At 33.5% G+C, this 24,841-nt stretch overlaps 1 protein-coding gene across 2 annotated transcripts in view; it reads left to right on the top strand.

Moving 5' to 3' along the window:
* The window catches only part of CSMD3 (CUB and Sushi multiple domains 3), a 1,160,890-nt gene that overhangs the window by 978,291 nt on the left and 157,758 nt on the right, over positions 1-24,841 (top strand). Inside the window, exons 33-35 of one of the 2 annotated variants that reach the window (XM_081816412.1) lie at positions 12,670-12,783; positions 13,274-13,369; positions 14,941-15,144. In XM_081816412.1, coding sequence (XP_081672538.1) covers positions 12,670-12,783; positions 13,274-13,369; positions 14,941-15,144 — 414 coding nt within the window. The remainder of the gene's footprint in view (positions 1-12,669; positions 12,784-13,273; positions 13,370-14,940; positions 15,145-24,841) is intronic. The other variant, XM_081816413.1, reaches the window with a different exon arrangement.

The raw sequence follows: 24,841 nt of genomic DNA, 5'->3' as shown, positions 1-24,841 counted from the left end.
TATAAACATATATATATTATACACACAGTTCAGAAAAAGGAAAAATTACCACTGTATTTCTTTTCTGGTCATTAATTCCCCTTGGGGTGGTCTTGGGGCCTCAGTTTCCTCTTACTCAAAATGGGGATAATAGCACCTACTGTTCAGGTCATCATAGGTAAAACCTGACAACACACATCAATCTCCTGACAGCATAAGTAAGTATAGCAAATGTGGCCATAGAACAATGACAGCAGGCTTCATTTAGATTTTTTTCTCGTGGCTCCTCTTTGCCCTCCACTGAATCTAAATGAATTATCTAATCCATCAAATAGTCCAAATAAACCTGAAAGAAAATTTGGAATTCACAAATTGAAGTCAGAATATCATTTAACACACTGTATCTATCATCTCTAAATACGAAAAAAATGTATAAAAATAGAATTTAGTGTAAAATTTCTAATAGCTCTGATTCTCAAAACTTTACTTATAAGCCACATGTGACCCTTTTACAGCATACAACCCAAAGGTTTTCAGAGTCTCTTATTTACTTTGGAATATCATGTATAAAATAAGTTATAATGGTCCCATTTTACATGTGAATTCTTTGCTTAATGGTTATTGCTAATTGGGGCCCAGCATCATCTAACTGTAAAAATTCTCTAACAATTAACAATTAAGAAATAAAATTTAGTTACTTATGCAGAATAATTGTTATATAAGAACCATGTAAACAACAAAATTCTTATTAAAGAAAAAGAAATAGAAGAATGGAAATAGGAAAAGAAGTAAAACTTCTCTGAGTGTAATTGGGGTCAAGATCAGATATACTTGGGGGAAGTTGAATAATTTTATGGAATTACATATTGTATCCTTGATCTCCAGGGGGAATCTTAAAATCTCTATTAAAAATAAGATTTCACCCACTGGAAAAAAAAACAACAACAGAATATTCCATTTGCATTTTGAAGCTAGTTACTGTGGTTTTGTAAACTATTTAACCCATACATAATATAAAGTGATTCACATGCACAAGTATTTTATGTCTTCATATGTTCTTAATTAACAATAATGTGATTATAAATTAATTTTTAAATATTTAGTTAAATGCATCACTAATTATTCTTTGTTATGATAATGAGAAATTAGTAAATAGTTTGCTCTTTTTTGAAGTCATATTTTTTAGTTATCTTTGTGTTTAGCACTGATCAGTGCTCTGAACAGTTAACTTTCCCTACAAGTGGTTTGGGAAGAACTGAGGTGATGCTATTTTAGCTTGTTTTGCATTCAGATACAAAATGATTAATTTTCAACCATTTTTCCATTGAAGACAATCCAAAACACATTTTTCACACAGCTTCTTTTAAAAGCTAAATGCTTTATACAGGTCTATGAATAAATTTTACACATGTAAGTAAAAAGCTTTTTTATACTGTAATGTGAGATATTTCCATTGGAATTACAGCTTATTAAGTAACTTAGAATATTTAGAAGGATTCTGACATATCCAGACAACCCAAGAAGTTTGAATACAGTAGGTCCCCCCTTATCCACTGTTTCACTTTCCACAGTTTTAGTTACCCACAGGGAATTGTAGTCAAGAAGCAGATGATCTTCCTTCTGAGATATTGTCAGAAAGTCAATAGTAGCCGAATGGTTCATCACGCCTGCGTCATTCACCTCACTTCATCTCATCATGTAGGCATCTTATCATCCCACATCATCACACAAGAAGTGTGAGTACAGTACAGTAAGATATCTTGAGAGAGAGAGGCCACATTTACATAACTTATTACAGTATATTGTTATAGTTGTTCTATTTTATTTTTAGTTATTCTTGTTAATCTCTTACTGTGCCTAACTTAGTTAAACCTTATCATAGAAAATATATGTATATTGACCTGCATAGTCAATAATATCATAACAACTTTGTATAGTGACAGATGGTAACTAGACTTACTGTGGTGACTATTTCATAATGTATAAAATATTGAATTACTGTGTTGTGCATAGTACACCTGAAACTACATATAATATTGTATGCCAGTTATTCTTAAAAAAAAAAAACAGAATCAAGCAGTGTTTTCCATGCAGGTGTAGTAATTATGTTATTTATGTCTAGGGACTTTGACCTTTCTTCTCCCAGTGAAGTCCCAAATCCTGCGGGGTGTTTCTTGTTGTTTTAATTGGAGCTTAGAATGCATTTTCCTATAGGATTATTGTTGCAAATCATTCAACTATTTTGTACGTCAGTTACCTCATTTGTAAAACAGAGAATTGAGACAGATTCTGAAATCTCTTGTAGAGTCAAAATATTCTGTTATTTTCATGAACTACACTGATTTTAGCTCAAATTGATCTTGTGAGTTAATTTGGGCACCTATCATTTTTACACTGTTTTCGTGAGAACATGCATTTTAAAATCTCAACAGTCTACTGGTAATATCTTTTGAACACAATGCATTCATAGGTTTTAGATTGGCCCAATATGAGAGCAGAGACGAGACAGGTCTCCACTGACCCTTGTATCACTAATTTTCCATGAGATCTAGTTCTTTGTTAACAAAAGGCCACATCCACAAAATGGTATTTTATTAATTCAATGGAGAGTTGTTTAACATATCTATAAACTCTCTTAAAAGGAACTAAATTGATCTGTATGTACAAAGTTCTGGGTAAGGAGACAGATAACAATAGATTTATACATCAACCTCAAACATCAATAGGTTCATTGTTTATTAACTAGTGATGTTATTAATCCAAATAAATTTTATATGTGTACCAAGTGAAGGAAAAAAAAATTGTCTCGGATTTCTTTCAACCTTGTCTGTATACCTAAATGATTTTCTAGTCAAAAGTCTATATATGAGAAACTGAAATCTATCAATATTTATCAATATCAAAATTTATCAATATATCTAGAATTTCCATTTATAAGTTTCTCAGCAACAGTACAGTATTTTGCACATAGTAAATAATTACTAACTTAATAATGGTAAGGGATTTGGAATGAAGTTCTGAAAGAATATTAGATGCTTTTGCTAATGAGGATGTTGCCAAAAATCAGTGATAAGGTCAACAAGAATGATGGTGAAAATGTTAAAACAAAAATAGTGAAGGGCACCTGGGTTGCTCAGTCTGCTAAGCGGCTGCCTTCAGGTCAGGTCATGATCCTGGAGTCCCTGGATGGAGCCCCATGTTGGGCTCCCTCCTCCTCCTCCTCCTCCTCCTCCTCCTCCTCCTCCTCCTCCTCTTCTTCTTCTTCTTCTTCTTTTTCTTCTTCTTCTTCTTCTTCTTCTTCTTCTTCTTCTTCTTCTTCTTCTTCTTCTTCTTCTTCTTCTTCTTCTTCTTCTTCTTCTTTGTGTGCAAAAAGGTGGTTTTATTAAAGCATGGTACAGGACCAGTGGGCAAAAAGAGATGTCCCTGCTACTCTTCTGAATTCTAAAATCTACCCCTAAAAAGGGCTAAGAGTCTACAGCACATAGAACACCTTATTTATTAAGAGCACTTTTTCTTTTTTTGGAAAAACTGAGAAACTCTTTTAAAATGTTGCCTTATGATGAACCCCTCCATCTGTCATCCTAAAATAGATGTAAATTTTGCCAATTAAAGAACTCTTAGTGGAACTTTGAGAGTTGAGGGGTTCAGGGCGCTGAGCCTGCAGAAAAGGCATGGCATGCGTAGGAGGCAATATGCAGAGTGTAAAGAATTCAGTGAAAGCAAGAATTTGAATCCAGGCTTAATGCTGAATTGTATGTGAAAGTCCCATAAATAAAACAGAGAAACAAAATGCTCTAATTGAAATGGGACTTCAGAGGATCAGGAACTGTATGCACATAGCAGCCCTCTTACCTCCAGAGGTGTTCTGCACTTCATCGAATTAACTCTCAACAAACCTAGATGACAGGAAAATTTGATCAGTTGAGTTTTATCCTACTTCAGTATTCTGCCTTCAGAAGACCCATATTTTTCCAGAAGTATATAACATCCAAAATGAGATGGGGGTCAGGTCAATGATATAATTATTATTATATCAGTGCAACTTCTACTCAAACTTTTCCAGTGCTAGATGATGTTTTGAAAATACGTAGCAATATCTAACATATTGGAAGAGACTTTCGTGACCTCAACCAAATGAAATGTGTGGATCCTGTCTGGATCCTGAGTTAATCAAAACAACTATAAAAAATACTTCTTCAGAAGGGAGAAAATCAGGAAATGGGATTAAGAAATGGTTATTAAATTACAGAAATTGTTGTTAGTTTTATTAGATACAGTGGTTAGTTGTGGTTATTTTTTAAAGTCCTCATCTGTTAGAAGTAAATATTGAAACCTTTATGGAAAAGGGGTAGGATATTGAGAGTTGCTTTAAAATATTCCCAGGTTGAGGATACAGGAGAGATGGGAGAGAATAAATGAAACAAAATTGGAAAAGTTTATAAGTGTTGAAACCAGATGGATGGGGTTCATGGGTGTTCATTTTACTCTTCTACTTTGTATATGTTTGGAAATTTCCATAATAAAAAAAAATTCCACTAAGTTATGTTATAGTTCACATGAGAATATTTTCATGACCTAAATCTGTCTGGCCTAGTTGGGATTTGGCAGACATATTCTGCCAAAATACGTAGAAAAAGAGACTTAGGAATGGTTAAAGGAAAATACTCATCCAAATTGAAATTGAGTTGAAAATAAAAGTGCTAATAAAATATTGTAACACTTTCAACTTTTAATTTTGCTTTCCTGTTTTAATTCTTTTAAACATGCAGTAGAATTGCTTATTGTGTTTTTCTTGATTTCATTGCTTTTTGAACACCAAATTAATTTTCAGCTATTGGGAAATGTTACAGCTGCCAAATTGCAGATAAGCTGCTGGCTTGCAGTTGAGTAGATATTTGTTCCTGAAACAATTAAAGAAAACTGAACTACATTTGCTATAAGAGGGTTTTTTTATAATGCCCATATGTTTAAAGTAAGTTATAGGCAGTTTGAAATTTTGGGGGTGAGTAAATGGTACGTACAGCCAGCTTTAGAGAAGCCTGAAAGTAAATATGATGGATTTAGTCAGTAAACCTAGCTTATAGATCGGCACGGGTATCACACAGGAAACTGCTAACAGGAAAATAAATTAGGATCCTCTTTACTGCTATGAATTCAAAGCAGGACAAGATTTCTGGAGCTACTTAGTTTACTGGATAATCAGGTACCATGGTCAGAGCCATGATTTTGTTTTTAAAATAGCATCTTTTCCTGATTATTACAAAATTGCAATAACAAGATTTTGGTCTATTTCTTTTCAGAGCCAGAATGCTCTCAATGGTGCTCTGTGAGATGCTGACTAATGGAGCACTTCTAGGTTATTTGCTCTAGGGCAAGATTGGCCCCAGGATCTATGGTGGAGGCAAGCTTCTATGTGATTTAAATAGCCCCTAGATAATTAGTGTATGATTCACAAGACTCACCTTATCTAAAATGCTATATTAGTGTAAAGCACCTCTTTGTGAGTTAATAGTTTACTGGCATTGTACTATAATAATGACTAAGTATTTGGAATCTAACTGATATGTGGAAAATATAAACGTTTCCAAAATACTGATGAAATTCTCAATTATTATTATATCAGTGCAACTTCTACTCAAACTTTTCCAGTGCTAGATGATGTTTTGAAAATACATAGCACACTGGGGTGCCTGGGTGGCTCAGTCAGTTAAGCCACTGCCTTCAGCCCAGGTCATGCTCCCAGAGTCCTGGGATCGAGCCCCACATCAGGCTCTCTGCTCAGCGGGGAGCCTGCTTCTCCCTCTCCTCCCCCACTCATGCTCTCTCTCACTATCTCTGTCTCTCTGTCTGTCTCTCAAATAAATAAAATCTTAAAAAAAAATAAGTAGCACACTAATTTGGTTTGGGACTGATTTTAAATGTTCTGCCTTTTGATGCTTTTGAATAAATTGTTATAATATTTCACTTTATATAGATACTTCACTTTATATAATATATAATATATATAATATTTCACTTTATATATATATTTCATAAAATCGAGGTTTTAATTGGATACTTATAATCATCTTTAAATGAGAATGCTTTTAAAATCATGAGGTATCCAAGTGGCATTATATCCCAAAAGCAACCTTGGAGCTTTTTATACAATAAGTAGTTTCACAGAGCATATAGAGAACAAAGAGTACTGTATGTGTATGTTACTAATTGAAAAAGGAAGCATTTTGCATACATGGACATTCCTACAATATTGGAGTATTCATATGAGGTGAAAGTATGAGACAAAATTCATATAACGGTAGCCAAACTTTTTGATATCTTATGTCACCAACAGTAATTTTTTCATGCTTGCACACATAATCAGGTACAGTTCCAAATACATCTTTGATGTGAATCTTACTTCTGTTCTGCTGGTGGTGTGAGCGCACATGTGTGTTTTCTCCTGTGCCGTATTGGTGAATAAAATGCAAGCTGAGCAAAACAGGAGTGACTTCTTTACATTTTTTTCACAGAGCAACTAACCAGCTGAGTGCCTAATACAATCAAAATGAACCCTGGGATACAAAAGAATGTATAGATTTTGAAAAGGACAGCAGGCATGTTGAGAATCATGCTGAGATCTAATAGGAATTTACAGTATTTTTCTTTTCCTTTTCCTGCCCAGACTCCCCTCTGTGTGGAACTATTTCTTTTGTGATGGTGTTTCAGTGCCTTTGCAACAGAGGGACTAGGACTTAAGATGAAGGGAACTAAAACAAAAGTAGAATGCGCTCTCACATTGCTCCCTTATTCTTAGCCCATATAGAAAACTGCCAATTCCAGTTTCATATTCCACCCGAAAGGATAGAATGTAAAATCAAGTAGACAGAGAAGTGCATAGCCATTTTGAAATCATCAGTCCAATGAACCCTTGACTAAAACAGCTGGAATGCTCTTCTAACCCAATTAGGTCTGTGCTTTGTTCTAAATATGCATGTGCGGAAAGGAGAGTATGAGAAAAAAATATATTATCTAACTTCGAAGGTCAATTAACTTTTGCCTACCAGTGAATTTTCAGATTGAATTAGTAGCATATATATTTACAAGGCTGAGATACTAGTAGTAATAACTAATACATCTTACTGTGTTCAGGTACTTGTTCAGAGTGTTTTACAAGTGTCGATGTACATGATAACTCACATCAATCCTATGAGGTTAGGTACTTTTATTATTCCCCGTTTTACAGATGAGGAAGTTGAGGCATGGAAAGGTGAAGTGACTTCCTCATGTGACTCATCCTAGATTCAGTCCTAGAGTCTGATTCCAGAACCTAACCTAACTCTTCATTTGCCAGTTTTCATTTAGCCTTTATTAGGGCATTCCGGACCCATAGATTTGTGATTTTAAAGCATTAGTCCATCTAAATCTGCTCAGTTGCAGATGCTGACAGTATGTAAGCTGCTTTATCCATTCTTTCCTAGAGCAAAGAAATCACATCATTTTAGCGTGTTGGCACCAGGGTGAATGGGCTAGTGCCCATCCGACTGCTAGAACTACCACTGCCCTAAGAGACCTACTTCCCTGCCTTCCTCTACCAAATTTGATCCCGTTTACATCAAAGCAAGTTTGAAGTTTACCAATCACCGCCTTAAATAGAAATGGTTAGATCAGTTCTTTTAGCCATGGTCCCATCTGAGTCTGAGGGCTTTTTTTTTTTTCCTTTTAAAACTAGTATGCCACTGGGATACTCTGTGACTGATTCCTGAGAGAAAAACAAAATTGACAAAGGCAAAATTAAAACTCTTCTGTATTTGCATAAACTCAGTATTTATTTTTAATGCGATAACTCCAATCCTAATCACTGAATAGCATCAGTCGTGTCCATGTTTGTTTTATTATCCTCATTTAAAGTTAATTGCTAAATCAGTGAGCCTCTGTACAATGAATGCACTAGCTAGTTATTTTGATGGCACAAGAATTAAATGCAACTTCCAAAAGTTTCTGACTTGCTTAGGCAATGGTGGAACATTTCAGCAGCAGTGAGAGTAGAGAACTACTTATTTATATTCTAAACAAAGGCACACCCCTCTGCGTGCTAAACCATGTAGTTCATGATGTCTCACCTCACCCGTCCACTGTACTGTTTTCCACAAAGATACTTCCTGAGGGATTGCTGGTCTGCACTGTTCATTCTAACTGTGCAGCCATATTAATGTTCAGGAGTTTCTTTATGCCATCCCAGGTATCCTTTCATCATTTACCGACTTACATTTGGAATGGCTAAATTAAGCAGAATGGATAAAGTCTCATGACTTAAACGAAAGTGACTGAAGGAGAGATGACAGAGTTGGTGCAGAATAAGGAAACAAATGCTCTTTGAAACTTAGTTAAATGAACATTGGTATCATGCAAACCATCTCAGTAAATGGAACCCTGCCTTTCTGCCTTGGTTGGATAGAGTACTGTAAAAATTAGAAGTCAGACAAACCTTGCTTTACGTACAAAGAAAAAGAGATAAACACAATGTCCTGTCTCATTCTGAGTTTATTTGCTCATGGGGGAGCAAACAAACTAGGAAATTTTAAAGTTGGAGTAAATATCCTATCTATCTGATCTAAACTAGAGGTTTTCACTATTTAAGTGATTTAAGCAGACTAAGTGATGTTTAAAAATCTAATTGTAGGGGTGCCTGGGTGGCTCAGTCAGTTAAGTGTCTGCCTTTGGGTCAGGTCTTGATCTTAGGGTCCTGGGATCGAACCTCGCATTAGGCTCCCAGCTCAGAGGAGAGTCTGCTTCTCCCCCTGCTCATGCTCTCGCTCTCTCTCTCTCATATATATAAATAAAATCTTTATAAAAAAATCTAAATTGTATTTTCTTTTTTAAAAAATGCAGCCTAGAACACCTCCTACATGTTGTCCATTAGAGGTTGGTAGAGGACTTGCTTTTAAGAATGGATTAAATGATCAGCACAGCAATGATCTGCATTAAAAGATGTGCCCAACATGCCCTGTTGTTGGTTTACAATTAATTTAATTGGCTAACCTAACATCTTTCCATAGGTAAAGGTAAACTGCTACCTCAATGACTACAAATATAGTTAATGGCATCTAAGAGAAAGACTCTCTCTGGACCAGTTGGCTTTCTGACCCCAGCTGTTTCCAGTACATCATAGAATAGAATCAACAATTTTAGTTAGATTAATAAACTGTATTCTAGGATAAAATATGTGGAAAATAAGAGGCTCAGAAGTAATTTCAGAGATAATGATAGATTCTTTGCATAGACTGATTTGTAGTGGTATTTTACATGTTTATTTCTACCTTATTAGGCTTCCCCTTTCTTCTTTTTTCTAGACTGCAGTAATACACATATAACATTATAAAACAGATTTCGAACAAAGGAGTTAAAAGATTATTTTTAAGATCTATCATGCTTAAGAAAGGAAAAAAATTCACTTAAAGTGGTGCTTCCCTTAAGAAACAGCTTAGTGTTTATAGCCTACTCTAATAGCCTGAGAACAAAGTACTTTTGATATTCACATGCAGATCTCCAGAGAAAGGGAAAGAAGCCCTGGAGCTGAGATGCAGAGAATTTTGTATCTCTGTTGGAAACTAAGAAAAAGAAGATAGAGGGCTCGCTAATCATTTCAGAAGGCATAATCAGCCCAGACTTTGGAGGTTAATTGTAGTCCTAGAAATAAAAAGATGGCCCAGTCATTAGGTTGAGGTACGTAGATCAGTGTTAAAAGGGTTTTTGTTCGGTTTTGTTTTTTAATGAGAGTGTAACCATGACTCCCATGCAAATATAAAGTAAACATGTATCAAATTCTTTTCATGTATCAAAAATTTTATTTAACCCAGGAATTAACGAGGATTTCAGTAACTACTACAGTGGTTCAATATAGAATTCAATAGTCAAATATAGATCAGTAGATAGGTAGATTGATACATAGATACACAGATAAGCATGGAATGCTGAAATGAATTTACAGGTCTGTCCATTGGACAATAATCCATTGCATGCACCACAGCCCCCCCAAAACACAGGTGACCCAGAAAGGTAAGCTAAAAAAATATCTCACCAAAACACAACATCCAGTTATCTTTTGATTCATCTTAAAGTCTTTCACAATTTTTTCCTACAAAGTCCTCAACCATGCAAAGGGTGCAGTTGGCCATTCAGAACATTTTAGAAGCAGAAGACCTACTGCTGTGTGAACATAAGAAAACTAACTAAATAAAGGCATTTGTGGACGGCATGGAGAAGCAAACACAAGGTTTACCATTTAATTCTTGAGATTTCTAGTTGAGAAAGATTTGATTCGGGCTTGTAACATAATTTAGTGAGGCAATACTTAACCTGGTAATGTGTAGGAAATCAGATCACTATGCAAGTGTTCTTGATATTTCATACTACAAAAAACTTATTCAAAAATGTACTTTAAAATTTTATTTTTCATATAATGGTTTAGTATACTCTCAGAGTAACTTTTTTTTCTCATAAAGACTATTTTTAATTTAAGATTTCCTTGGCTATGTTAATGCAGATTTAGAGCACAGTTAAAGAGTAGTAGCTTACCACTAGCTAGTGAGTGCTTAATGAGGCTAGATTCAACACTCCACTCCCTTACCCCCAGCCCTTCTCAGTTCTCCCCACTGTCAGCTCAGAATTAACACCACAAATTGCAAGCACAAGTTACTAAGAACACTCCAAGGACATGCCGAATGGTTTTCATTACTTAACGCATTGCAAATATGCGGTGTTTATGGCTATATTGTTAGAAGTTACCCTTTCAACATGTCCAGTTCACAAGTGACACAAAATTCTGGTCTACCTGTAGAGAAGTGACAATTGTGAACAATAGGCCTAAAAACAAGAAAAAAAATTGTTTTTCCTTAGAAAAAGCCCTTGGATGACTCTGGTTTTTTGTTTGTTTTGTTTTTTGAGGGTTTTTTTTTGGGGGGGGATTGTTTTGTTTTGTTTTTTAGATATTGTTTGTAATGTGGTGGTTTGCTTGGGAACTGGGCATGTTTCCTAATGAAATATTTGAAATATTTGGCAGAATGAGTTAAAAGATGTTGAATTTTAGTGGGTTTTTTTTCCTAATGTCTTCCCAAAAAAGATACAGAGAAAGAATAGTTTATCTACCAAGAGACTTGTTGCGCAGTGTTTTTACAAAGTGCCTGTGATTACCTAACAGGACAGGCAATGAGGACATCTGCATTATAATAGAAACTTTCAAAGACACAGTTGAAAACAGATCAAACACCAATCTAAACAAATGCAAAAACAGAAAACAAAAACTTTCTTAATATTTTTTGGAATATTTTTGAAATGACTTGGGATTTGGTGGACCAATATATCGATCTTTTAAAAAGGTCTGGACTGAAATTTCATATGACTTGTAAACTATTAAAACAATAGAATGCATGTATCTGATTCAACAGAAACATAAATTTGTTTTCATGACTTCTAAGAAATGTTTTCAGGAGAATTATTTATGAAAAATAGCACAACAATGGTCAGGAATTGTTCAAAGCAACAACTCTGTATCTGTATTCATTTTCCTTTACCCCACAAAGAACTGGACTGAGATCACCAGCTTATTTTAGCAGGCACACACAAAAAAAAGTGTATCTTTGTTTACAGTATTATGTGTATGTGTTCATATGTAAAACTCAGCATGTTTCAGATGAATTAGCCTGTCTTCATAGGACCACCAAAGAATGACCATAACCTTGATTCAAGTATAAATTATGATGAACTTTAAAATATATATTCATGCAATGTATAGTTTAATTACAGTAATGTGATTTTGAGTTTATAAAAGTTACCTTGTTTTTACATTATTAAACTTAAGAAACTATTCTTTTAAACCCTGTAATTTTTCTATTCAACAAAGTGTTTTAAGGATAATTTTAAAAATTTATTTCCTTTTTTAAAAAACAAAATATAAGCTTATTTCTGTTCTGGAACAGGTTCTTTCTTTTAAGTTATAGTTTGGGTAGTTTCTAACGTAAAGTTCATGTATAATTAAAGGAAAAGTACAAAAATGAGAGACATAAATATCTATTGATAAGTACTTCACATCTGTACTTACCGTGAAAAACAACATTTTGTAAATATGTATATCTCAGTTGCTGAGGAATTATAAAGAAATATTTTGGCAGAATATTAACAATGCTTAGGAATCATTTTTAAGTTAGAATGTGAACACTGTACCAGTGGAACTATTACTCATAGTGGAACAGCATTTTAAAAGCATTCTAAAAAAATCCCCCAAATTAGAACATTGTCTATCTTATATAAAAGAGGAGAAAAAAATTAGAAAAAGAGAAGAGAGTCACAAAGTGAAAAGAACCAAACTACCAATGGGAAAATCAAAGTTATTATAAAGTAATAATCACCAACCTTGTGATTTCTGATCCAAAAATACATGCTATACCCATTTAATTTATTTTTTAAAAAATAGTATTTAAAAAATTTTATTGCTTTTAGGCCATGGTCATTACCTTTATGACCTGAAATACGTGTGTTAGGCATATCAACCAATTGGCACCTACCCTCTTTTAAAGGTAGAAGAAAGATGAGTATTATATTGTAATACTTTGTTCTCTCTCTCCTCCTCTTTCTATTTTTTTTTTGTTTTGTTTTGTTTTCGTTTTTGGATGGTTGGTGATTTGTTTGCTTCTCCTGGTTCCTGTTGATCAGTGGTGTTTGGCCAGTTTGTATTTTTCCAGACATCACTCCACGATGTTGTTGAGGTGTATGATGGGCCAACTCAGCAATCTTCTCTGTTATCTTCCCTCTCAGGATCCCATTCAGGTATCCTTTAATAGAACTGCCATGCATCAATTATTGATTAAAGACTGACTTTGATTGGTATTAGAATGAAAGTTGAGATTTATGTCATCCATATGATACATAAACTGAAAATAGAATCACTCTTTATTAAAAACAAAAATAGAAACACAATAGTAACTTAAACTCTTGAGAAAAATATAACCAACTATTTTGGGGGATTGTAATCAAGTAAATATAATAGTCACTTAGTCTGTGGTATTTAATGTAATATAAAATATGTAAGGATTATTTTTAAAATGAGACAATATGTATCAAATGTAATAAAAGCCTCTGGTAAAAAGGTTGAGATTGAAGCTGAACCCAAAGAAAATATATTGTCAGAGGTAGGATATATTAAAGTAATTTGATAGAACATAGATTGACATTTTCAAATAACTGTAAATTAATATAATTTGTTAGGTTTACTGAATGAAATTATTTATGATATCTTAGTGTTTGTTTCGTTGAGTAGGAGAATCACTTCCATTGAGTTCAGGTAATCAGATCACAATTCGATTTACTTCAGTTGGACCAATAACAGCTAAGGGATTTCACTTTGTTTATCAAGGTAAGTGACCCTGTAGCCTAGAAACACACTAAGGAATGATATCAGTTACCTCATGCTATGTTCAGAATTATTAATGATGAGATCCTCATAACCATATAGGAGAGATCAAAGTTGTTTTTAGTTGTTTTTCTTTTTTTTAAGTTTTGCCCTGTTCCCTCCCTCATCACTAGAGCACTGTTACTTTGACCAAAGTCAAAAGTGACCTATTGCTTCCATCATCATTCTCAAGTATGATTTTCCTTCCTTCCGACATATTGTTTTAAAACATTTATTTTTTTTCTGACAACTCTTCACTCTCTACATAGTTTATTTTCCCCATAGCCTAGCATTCTAAATTAAAAATATGCAAAATTTTGTGCTGATGTACTTAGACATGCAGGGAAATCATTATTCCATTCTAAAATTTTAGTTTCTCATTCTCTCAGGGGATTTCAAACTTTCTTCATGGCTATTAAATATTTTTGTGCAACTGAAAGTTTGTTTACACAGTTTCTTCTTGCCTTTTATAGACAAGCTTCCACATTATCATTAATATATTAAGGTCTATAATTCGAAACATTTTCTTTTAATTGTGTATGATCATGTAGTAGTTATTCTCAAATGTATCTTGAACTTTATTCTTAAGACATTTATAAACATATGATTTGATACTTTTATTAACTTCCTTTACCCATTTATAATGTTGGCTATAATATTTTACTGTTTCATTTTTAATAGTATTCCTTCATTAAACAGTATGTGATATTACAAACTTAAAAAGGCACTATTACAAGTCACAAGCGGAATCAATCTATTTGGAATTCATCATATCATTTTTTTGGGCTGTTGTCAAACTCTTTAATCCCATCTGTATGTGTTTTAAAAAGAAAAAACATCCTGTTATCATTCTATTTTACTAAGCCAAAAAAAAAAAAAAGTCACAATCGAAGGACATACCTATAAAGTCTAAAAGCAATTTCAAATTTGATATTGTATGATTAAAACAAAAAGTTCTATTGTTGTTAATCTGTCTGACTTCTACTTAGCCTTGAACATAATTGTCTTCATCAATAACAAACATATTTTGAACAGCTAAATTTGTGAACATACTGTGAAATTAGTAAAATGTTGTGTTTTCTTTTCTAAATCTATGAAACTACTGAAAAATAAAATGTGACATTACCTCATGAAACCTGACACATGTTTGAACTTGGTATCCCAGTTTAAAAAGAAAAAAATAATATCTTTCAGTTATCATCCCATAAATTGAAATACCTAATTCAAACCTTTTTGTTACATTAGTAAGAGTTTAGTAAAACAAAAAATAAGAAAAAAACCTTACTTGATGTTGTTTAAAGGATCAAAAGTAAAATGTTTTTTAAATTAAAATCTTGATGACAATAGCAAGTATTCATTTTAAATTGTATTTTATTTTGTATGAATACTAAAACTTTTAGAAATGTATTCAAGTTGTTAATTTGAGTGCTGATAAAAGGTGAAGACTTCTTTGAAATTTGTTTAAATAGTTACATTTTGAAATCTTTATTTCTCTACCAAATATGAAATTAAAATCAACGATTATTTGTACACAGCTGTTCCTAGAACAAGTTCCACACAATGCAGTTCTGTGCCTGAACCAAGATTCGGAAGAAGGATTGGCAATGAATTTGCAGTTGGTTCATTGGTTCTTTTTGAATGTAATCCAGGATATATCCTCCATGGATCCATTGCAATTAGGTGTGATACAGTGCCCAATTCTTTAGCCCAATGGAATGATTCCTTACCTACCTGTATTGGTGAGTATGTAAATTTGAATGCTTTGTGATTGTATATATTTTATATTGAAATTAGTTATTTTGCATCTATCAATAATTCTATTTTAGATCTAGTGGTTATTCATTAATTTTTAAATACTTCATTAGTTATGATGTACATAAATATGCAAGTAAATGTGGATATTTGATGCAGTTCGGATGTAATGTGATAAATGAAAAATATTTTTTGTTGAATTAGCCGGATAGTTTCTTCATTTATTGATTTAGATGTTTGAAGATATACGTACATATTGCCAATAACACAAAATTTGAATGCTACTAATATGGGATTGTTGAAATAAATATCTCTAAAATTTTATGCAGAGATTCCTATGCCAATAGGTAAAGAATTTATATATCTTTTAAAGATCTCAGAAGCTGATTTTTTTGGACATATTCTACTTTGGCATCAAAAGAATTACAAAATATGCATTAGAAAATAAATCTGTTTTTTATCTATTAGTTATAGGTATGTGTAAAAAATACAAAATAAGAGATTTTTTCAGTCTCTCACAGGTCTAAGTAATAATATTTTGAATGAGAGGAATACGTAGGATTAGCCAGAAATCTAATCGTTTAAAACTTAATTTTTGCAAGACTGTATCTACTTTAAATTGGTAAATGGAATATACACTTTCTAAAGCTATGGGCTCTTAACCCTGTTAAATTATATGAAACAGATTAAAATATTTTCTAAGCCAAAATTTTAAAATTTTATATTATTTCGAGATCATTACAATGACTTTTGGCTCTTGTACAGTTCCATAGATGTGGAAAGGGTATGTTAGGAAGTTTTATTTCTTCTTTAACCCAAGAGCATATCTGGAAATTATTTTGTTTGATTACATGGTATTACATTATTTTTTTTAAGATTTATTTATTTAGTTGAACAAGAGAGAGAGAGCATGTGTGCAGGGAGTGGGGGGCAGAAGGAAAGGGCGGGGATCTCAAGCAGACTCTCTGCTGAGCGCGGAGCCCAAGGCAGAGCTTGATCTCAGGACACCGAGATCATGACCAGGATGAAATTAAGAGTCCGATGCTTAAATGACTGAGCCACCCAGTCACCCCTGATTATATAGTATTTTATTAAAAGAAGAATGGTAAGATTTAATCTCAGGTTAAGAAATAGCTCTTGTGAATTGAATTTTTTCATTGAAATTATACTGGTATATGATTTAGAAAATAGGAGGAAGAAATTTTTAAATAAAAGATAAGCAAAATTTTGTTTTTATTTTAATAATCTCAATTCCAATTTCTCATAGAGGGTGACATGATTGTGTATATGCACACATATACACTTATAAATATATAAAATGTATTTTTAATAACATATCTTGCCATACCTGAAAAGGAATTACGTGCATCAATACTTTTTATTTTTAACTTTTAAAAACATATTTTACCATATTTTAACACAGATTTAACATAATGTTAGCTCATAGTTCATTAAAATAAAGTGTATTTTAAAATTGTGAATCAATATACTAATTTCTACTGAGGAAGGAGTAAAGATAAAGTCTATTGATATCATTTATAGAACATGTAATTTGTATAGGATATATCTGTTCTAAGTATCATATATTTACTATCCATATCAGGACATTATTAGTAATTGTGCTGGGAAGATGGTATAAAGCAAGGCAATTATGAATATAAAGAAAGGATGGATGATCACTTGGTCTTTCTAGGAACTTGATATCATCAGCCCCCAAACAGATACACCTAGCATATTTCACAGGGCATTTTTCTTACACCAAATATTTTAGTTCTGCCCACTATAATAAGTGGAATGTGAACTATTATTTTATTATTCTTTACTTTGTTGAAAATTACCTATAAAAATAATTTAAAACAGTAGAAGGCTATAAATGATTCTTCAACTTTCTCATCTTTCAGCTAAATAACCACAATTTCTGATATGATTATCAATTACTTAATCCTTTCTATTTGCCAGATTTCATGCTGAGCAATTTAAATACATATTCAATTTAATCCTTACAGCACACCTTTGGAAAAGTTACTTTCAGAATTTACAGTTGAATAAACTGAGGTTTAGAGAGGTAAAAGAGTTATTTTTAAACTGACAGGACATAGTAGGTGGTGGAGTAGGGGCAGTAACTAAGTTTTTCTGACTCCAAACCTCAGCCTATAATGATAGAGGACTGCTTCTTTTTAAGTTTTGATTTATAAGCTAATTCTTTCCTAATTCAATATCTATATTTTGTTTATAATGTGAGATTTCTTACCCTATTGAAATACATTTTTGACAACCAACAAGTACAGGAAAACAAATAATTTGGAGTTAATGTTCCTCCTATTTTTTACCTAGCATAGAACTAGGGTTAATGGAACTAACAGATCTTCCCCTTTCTGTACTTTTATACTCTCATAAAGACAAAACAGATGTTTCTCCTTTTGAGCCACAATATATGTTGACTTCATACTCTTCTTATGAAAGAGTAATAAATAATCTAAACTAAAGGACCATGAGCTGAGAGAAATGTTCCTATATGTCTATGCCAAAATTAGTCATGCAATATGCATAAATCGGAAATTACATTGCTTTAAATCAGTTTAGTAATTGAAGACAGACACATGATAATAATAAATCTCTTCAGCTTCACAATGGATTTTTTAATATTTCTCTATAAATGTCAGGAATCAGTCACTATTTCTTTTTCCAGTAATTATTTACATAATTTGTGTCATGGTTAGTTTATTTATGTAGGTATTTGTAGAAAATATCAATACCATATAATAGAACATAACTAGGTAAGTAGATGTCTTCATTTAGTTTCATATACATGATGAAAATTCCTTGAAAATAATCATTTATTATAAAAAGAGAACGATATAATAACATCTGGGAATTCATAAACTAGCTCATTAATCTTTAAATATCATTGAAAAAATCCATTTATCGCTCTAGTTTGAGTGTTCAGAGAACCTATATATGTAAAGCACTGAAGTGTAAATCTATAAATTATCCCTTAAAGGTTCTATTTGTATATTTATCGTGTTAATTGGGAAAAATTGTAAAGAATCATGTAAAACCAAATAAAATCCCCACAGCTGCGAATTGTAGGTTCTCAGCATAAGGGTTAATTAAGTCTTAGGCAATAGTCTTGTGCTCTGACTTTAACACTGAGATGTGGTGAGTTACCTCATGATCTTAGAAAATTTACACAGTTTCTGATTCTCAATTGCCATATCAATAAATCAGGAAAATAAGAGAATTTCCTTGTAGGTTTGTTGTGACTATTAAATGATTTGACATAGTTCTAGTCCAGTAAGTACTCAATAATTAAGTTGTTTTTGTTGTTGCCAAATCTTCCCTCACAGAATCAGGGGAGAAAACTTTAATTCTAAAGGTATTGGATTTAGAGTATAGAATTTACACGCAGTGCTGACAAAAGGCTTGATATTATTGATTCTCATTTGTTGATATGTTGTTTTAATAACATTTTAAAGTTAATAAATGTAAAAATTATCTTCCACAGAAGATTTTTGCATCTTAAAAAGGCTAAAAACATGGACTCCTATCATCCTTTCCAATTCTAATAATTTAAGGTCCCTTGAATGCAACATTTTTTTTTGTACTTAAAACTTTTAAGAAAGACATTGGAAGAAATATAACAATTTTCTTGAGAATAATAGTAGTTATTTATTAAAATACGCTGTTTTGGGAGACTGAAATTTCTTTTTTTTTTTTTTAAAGATTTTATTTATTTATTTGAGAGAGAGAGAGCTCATGAGAGGGGGGAGGGTCAGAGGGAGAAGCAGACTCCTGTTGAGCAGGGAGCCCGATGTGGGACTCGATCCCAGGACTCCAGGATCATGACCTGAGCCGAAGGCAGTCGCTTAACCAACTGAGCCACCCAGGCACCCTGAGATTGAAATTTCTATCACATGACACATTTAAGGACAAATGATTGAAAAGGAACTGACTTAAAACAATAGGCACATGTTCATGATTTGTTTTGTTCTCATTGTTTGCAAGAGTATAAAATTAAAATAAAATTAAAATTTAAACAGTGATAGGGTACCTGGCTAGCTCAGTTGGTTAAGCATCCGACCCTTATTTTCGGCTCGGGTCATGATCTCAGGGTCATGAGATCCAGCCCTGCGTTGGGTTCCGTGCTGGGTATGGAGCCTGCTTAAGATTTTTTCTTTCCCTATGCTGCATGCTCATTCTCTTAAAAAAAAAAAAAAAGTTAAACAGTGATTAATACAATTATAATTGGCTTTGAGTATGTATATTTAACAAAGATTTGCATTCAGACTTTTCTTCTGTTCTTGAAAAATTAAAAAACTTCATTATCCAAAGAAATTTCTTTTGTCTATGAAACTATGAAAATGAGACAGGGTTAGAGGAAGAAAGAGATAAAAAGACATTAAGAAAGGAGTAAAACAAGAAAAATGAAAGAACATTTTAGGAATAAGAATGGGAATGAGAGAAAAGGAATATACTGTGTGATAAGGAGAATAAGAATTCTAAACCCTAAACATAAATCATTTTTATTTAAAGCCGAAGAAAACCCCTAGTCTATATTATTACAGAGCTTTTTGTTGGTATCTTAATGGAAGAAGATGTTAGTTTATTTTTGTTTGTTTCAAGTTTTTATTTAAATTCCAGTTAGTTTAATATATAGTATAATATTAGTTTCAGGAGTATTACAAAGCCTTTTCATATATGTCACATATATCAATCAGTCAGTTAATCCCAGTGTTTTTGCCATCAGAAATAAAAATCCATGTAAATAGAAGGAAGATGATCCTATTCAACTATGATCATTTCAGCAAGGACAGAGCTCCTACTAGGCACTAAAACCTATCAGACTTTCAGACCAGACCCTAGTTCATGGCTGATACTCAACTTCCAGAGTAAATGTCAGTGTATTTTCCCCAACCTGGCTGGATTCAGCCTCACTTTCTACTTTAAGGGCAAAAGGTGAAGTAGTCAGGAGCCATTGCAGTCTCTCTGTCAAAAGTCCATCTGTAGGTAGGTCCCTGGCCTTTTTGAGAAACCTGTTGCTGCGTCTCTGGAGAATCTGAACATAGAACAGACTACCTTTTACTTTCCATTGGTTTGAAAATGCATACCTAGAGATAGAAAATTGAATAAGACAGCAACTGCCTAGTTCACATGAAAAGGATTACTTTATACCATTTAAGAAATAATGTACACCCTGGTAAATCCAGAAAATTGAATGTATAACAGAAGAACCTATGGTATCAGTGTGAGACCAAAAATAGAAAGGTGATGATTCTAAATGACACTCAGATGATAACTCAGTTTAGGTTCTACCATTTGGTCCAACTGCTAGTCTCTACATAAATGAAAATATACTTGTATTGCTATTTTTAATTGTAAATATTTTTAGCTTCAAAATGTTCTGAATAAAAATAATTGTCTTAAAATATTCAAAAAAGGAAAAGGTTTGATGTCTTAAAGATTCAAATATGAGAGTCAAGTACACAGTCATCTTTAGGTTAGTATCAAAGCATTATCTTTAATTTTATTTATTTTATTTTTTAAAAGATTTTATGTATTTATTTATTTGAGGCGGGAGGGGAAGGAGCAGAGGGAGAGGGACAAGCAGACTCTGGCTGAGTGCAGAGCCCAATGCAGGGCTCCATCTCATGACCCTGAGATCATGACCTGAGCCAAAATCAAGAGTTGGATGCTTAACCTACTGAGCCACCCAGGTGCCCCAAAGCATTAGCTTTAATTTTAGTTCATTTTCAACATTTGTTCATGGATAAAATATTAATTGCCTCAAGATCTTTGAACTATTTTTCCTGCTTGGAACATGCATTCCCAAAGATATCTTTTAGGCTTACTACATCACTTCATTCAACCTGATAATCTTCCTTGAACATCCTATCCAAAATAATTTTCTGCTACCCATCCTCCATTTGTTCTATACCTTTACCCTGCTTCTCCTTAATGACAGCCATCTCCCATATTATATGTAGCTTGGGGTTTTTTGTTTGTTTTTGTTTTTTGTTTATTTTGTTTTGTTTTTAGTTGCTTAATCTTTCTTGTCCTCCTCTGCCCTGATACTGTATTGTTTTTATGTTCCTCCTGGTATTTAATAGGTGTTCAATAAACATTTGCTTGGGGAATGGGTTTTAACAATTAACTGTGATAATTTCCTGAATTCTTGTAGACCTCAAACAACTGGACAATTTCCCAAGTCCAGGGCCCATGTATTTTTAATTTCAGGCTTTTTTAATTTATTTTTTTAATTTGTTTCAGGGGTACAGGTCTGTGATTCATCAGTCTTATATAGTACCCAGTGCTCATTACAACACCCTCCCCACCAGATGGTGATGCTCTTGCTCACTTTGCTTGCTTAGACCTTTACAAGCCATTGGAAGTTTAGACCTCTTCTGAGAATATTTCTGTAGGAAAGAGACATAGGTAAAACACAAACAATAGATTTACATATTATATAGGTGGTTTTATTCTGAGAGAGAACAAATTCTCTATTTTTTACAGTTTAGATATAATCTTTGACAGTCTATTTACCAGATTTTATAATTGTATTCTCTCTACCTTTACTGTTCAGTGAATGCTCAGTTAACAACTTAAGCTAAGTGAGCATCCATTTGAATCCAAAAGAAGGCAGCTTTCCACAATCCTAATGATTTCCATCTCCACTGTATTATTTTAGTTTCACGGTTCTTACTACTATTACCAACACTTTCCTTTTTTTGTTGTTGTTGTTATAGTAAAACACAATAAAATGTTCCATAATTTTGCAAAAACTGACAGACTGAAATTAAACTGTTGAGTGAAAAGCAGCCCCATTAGTCATGATATGTGGGTGGTGCTTATAGTTAAAATGGTCAAATACTAAGGTAGGGGATCCACAAGTTTAAATGAACAGTATGTAAATGATACTTAGTAATCTTGCACAAATCTGTCATATCCAGCTATTCTTAGGCAAATTATAATGAAGTACAGTGATATTTTGATAAGAACATTGGACTTGGAATAAATATAAAACTGAAAAATATGCCAAAGACTGAGTTTTTATCTTCCAAATTTGACCTTGTTACACTTCAGATTTCTTAATATTTTCAGTCTCATGAAATTCCAAGCTCTCCTCTGAGACTCTGTGATTCAAATAATCCCCTGCAGCCACTAATAACTCTGACAATATATGGCCTTAAGCAAAAGTACTTTTGTTAGTGGGGGGTCTCTTTTGAAAAGCCCCTGAACCTGCCATTTATTGCCCTTAGGCAAAAAGTCTATTTATTTATTTATTTTTTTAAAGATTTTTTTTATTTATTTGACAGAGAGAGACACAGCAAGAGAGGGAACACAAGCAGGGGGAGTGGGAGAGGGAGAAGCAGGCTCCCTGCAGAGCAAGGAGCCCGATGTGGGGCTCAATGTGGGGCTCGATGTGGGGTTCGATGTGGGGCTCGATGTGGGGCTCGATTCCAGGACCCTGGGATCGTGACCTGAGCCGAAGGCAAACACTTAATGACTGAGCCACCCAAGTGCCCTGGGCAAAAAGACTTTAAATAGTTGCTTATCCATCACCTTTATCTGGTTACCCCCCCCCACACACAGAGAACCTTTAGAATCCCAGAAAGAACTACTTTTACTTGTACTAGCTCCATGGCAACACCTGTTTATATCATCTTTTCTTAGAGCGGGAGAGAAATTGATGAGGAAATAAATACAAATTCATTGATTCATTTATTCATCCATGAAGAGGTTACTCAAAATAATAATAAATAGCAATTAGTATTTGTAAGAAGCACTATTAAGCATTTTCTTTTTTAATGTTGATATCAACATCAGGAGGTAGATAAGATTATTATTTCTCTTAAGATAGTAAAACCTCTGTGGTTTAGCGATAAAAGCAGAATTAGGATTGGAACCCAGGTTGCTTGTCTAAAGCCTATTCTCTTACTCCATATGTTATATAGTGTATTACAAATCAGTAGGGAAATATATATCTTTTAAAATAGGAAAAAATATTAGGGTAAGTAATATATGTGGGAATTGAAGCTTTATAAAATATCATGTGTATAGTAATGCATATCCGGGGATACTTTTATAGTATATTTGTATACTGTAATATGAAAATTTATATTGTTATATATGGCTTATTTAAGAAAATACTGGGAGAAAGGAATAATGCAAGAATGATGAAGAGGGACCTGTAACCACAATATATACACAGATACACAACCAGCCTATCAACAGTTTATTCAACAAACATTTAGTGAGTGCTTACCAATTGTCAGTCTCTCTTCCAGCTTTGAATAAGAAGATTAAGATTCCTGCCCTTTCGGAGTTTACATTTTAGTAGTGGGAGATTGAGCAACACATCAGTAATTCAGATAGTGGTATGTACTATGGGGAAAAAAGAAAGGGCTGGAGGTCAGAAGAAGACACCCAGAACATGCTGCTGTTTTATATCCAAATGAAATGAATGGAGGGGGTTATAAAAGTCTTGGAGGTAAACATGTGTATAAACTGTGAGGCAGAGACAGATCTTGACATATTCAAGGCACAGCAAGAATCCCAGGCGTTTGGAACAGAGTGAATGATGGCAAGCATGATAGAAGAATTTGGGGAGGCAGAGCAGAGGCCAAGTCATATGGACCCTCACAGGCTGTGGGAAGTTTGACTTTTCTCTAAGCAGTGAGGGAATTCAGCGACCTAGGGAATGATGTGGTCTTAGTTTCTAAAAAATCACTGTGGCCAGTATAAAGAGGGATGGAGTAGAAGCCAGAAGACAGAATGGAAGGCTATTGAAATAGTGGAGAAGAAAAGTAATGGTAATTTTGATAGGAAGGTCATGGTCAGGGATAAGAATTGATAAGCTTTGCTATATATATATTTAAATATTTGCTTTGTATATATATATATATAAATAGATATACATTTATATTTATTTAAAGATTTTATTTATTTATTTGACAGAGAGAGAGATAGCAAGAGAGGGAACACAAGCAGGGGGAGTGGGAGAGGGAGAAGCAGACTTCCTGCTGAGTGGGGAGCCCAATGTGGGGCTCGATCCCAGGACCCTGGGATCACGACCTGAGCGGAAGGCAGATGCTTAACAACTGAGTCACCCAGGCACCTCTACAATATATTTTTTTAAATGGAGATGGGAAAGTTTACTGATAGGTTGAACATAGATGTAAATGTGAATTTGAATATTAAAAAAGATAAATTAAGATGAATGAGTCCTAGATTTTTGGCCTAGAACTAGGTGAATGCTAGTGACATTTACTGAAATGGAGAATGGTATAGGTGGAGGAAATTTTCAAAAGTATTGTTTTAGACATATTAGTTTTCAGACGCTTATTAGGCATATTATTGTAGGATTCTGAGCAAAAGTCAGAATTTGGGATAAACATTTAGTAGTCATACTATATTGATGACATGAAAATAGATGCCATTTTTGAGGGGTGACAGAAAGAAAAGAGAAGATGGCCTAGGTCAGAGAGTGTTACAACATGAAAAGGATCAGGGGAGGAGGATGAGCTACAAAGAAAGAAGAAAGAAAGAAAGAAAAGAAAGAAGGAAGGAAGGAAGGAAGAAAAGAAAGAAAGAAAGAAAGACTGGTTCTCAGTATAGCCAGTGGTATAGAAAAAAACCAGGCTAGTGTGGTCTCCATGGCCAAAGAAAGGCTCAAGGTAGATGAAG

The sequence above is a fragment of the Leptonychotes weddellii genome, chromosome 4 (genome assembly GCF_054177405.1).
Source record: "Leptonychotes weddellii isolate Sample4059 chromosome 4, ASM5417740v2, whole genome shotgun sequence".
In the NCBI taxonomy this organism is placed as follows: domain Eukaryota; kingdom Metazoa; phylum Chordata; class Mammalia; order Carnivora; family Phocidae; genus Leptonychotes; species Leptonychotes weddellii.
The sequence above is the reverse complement of the archived record's forward strand: the minus strand, read 5'-3'. Positions and strand labels throughout refer to the sequence as shown.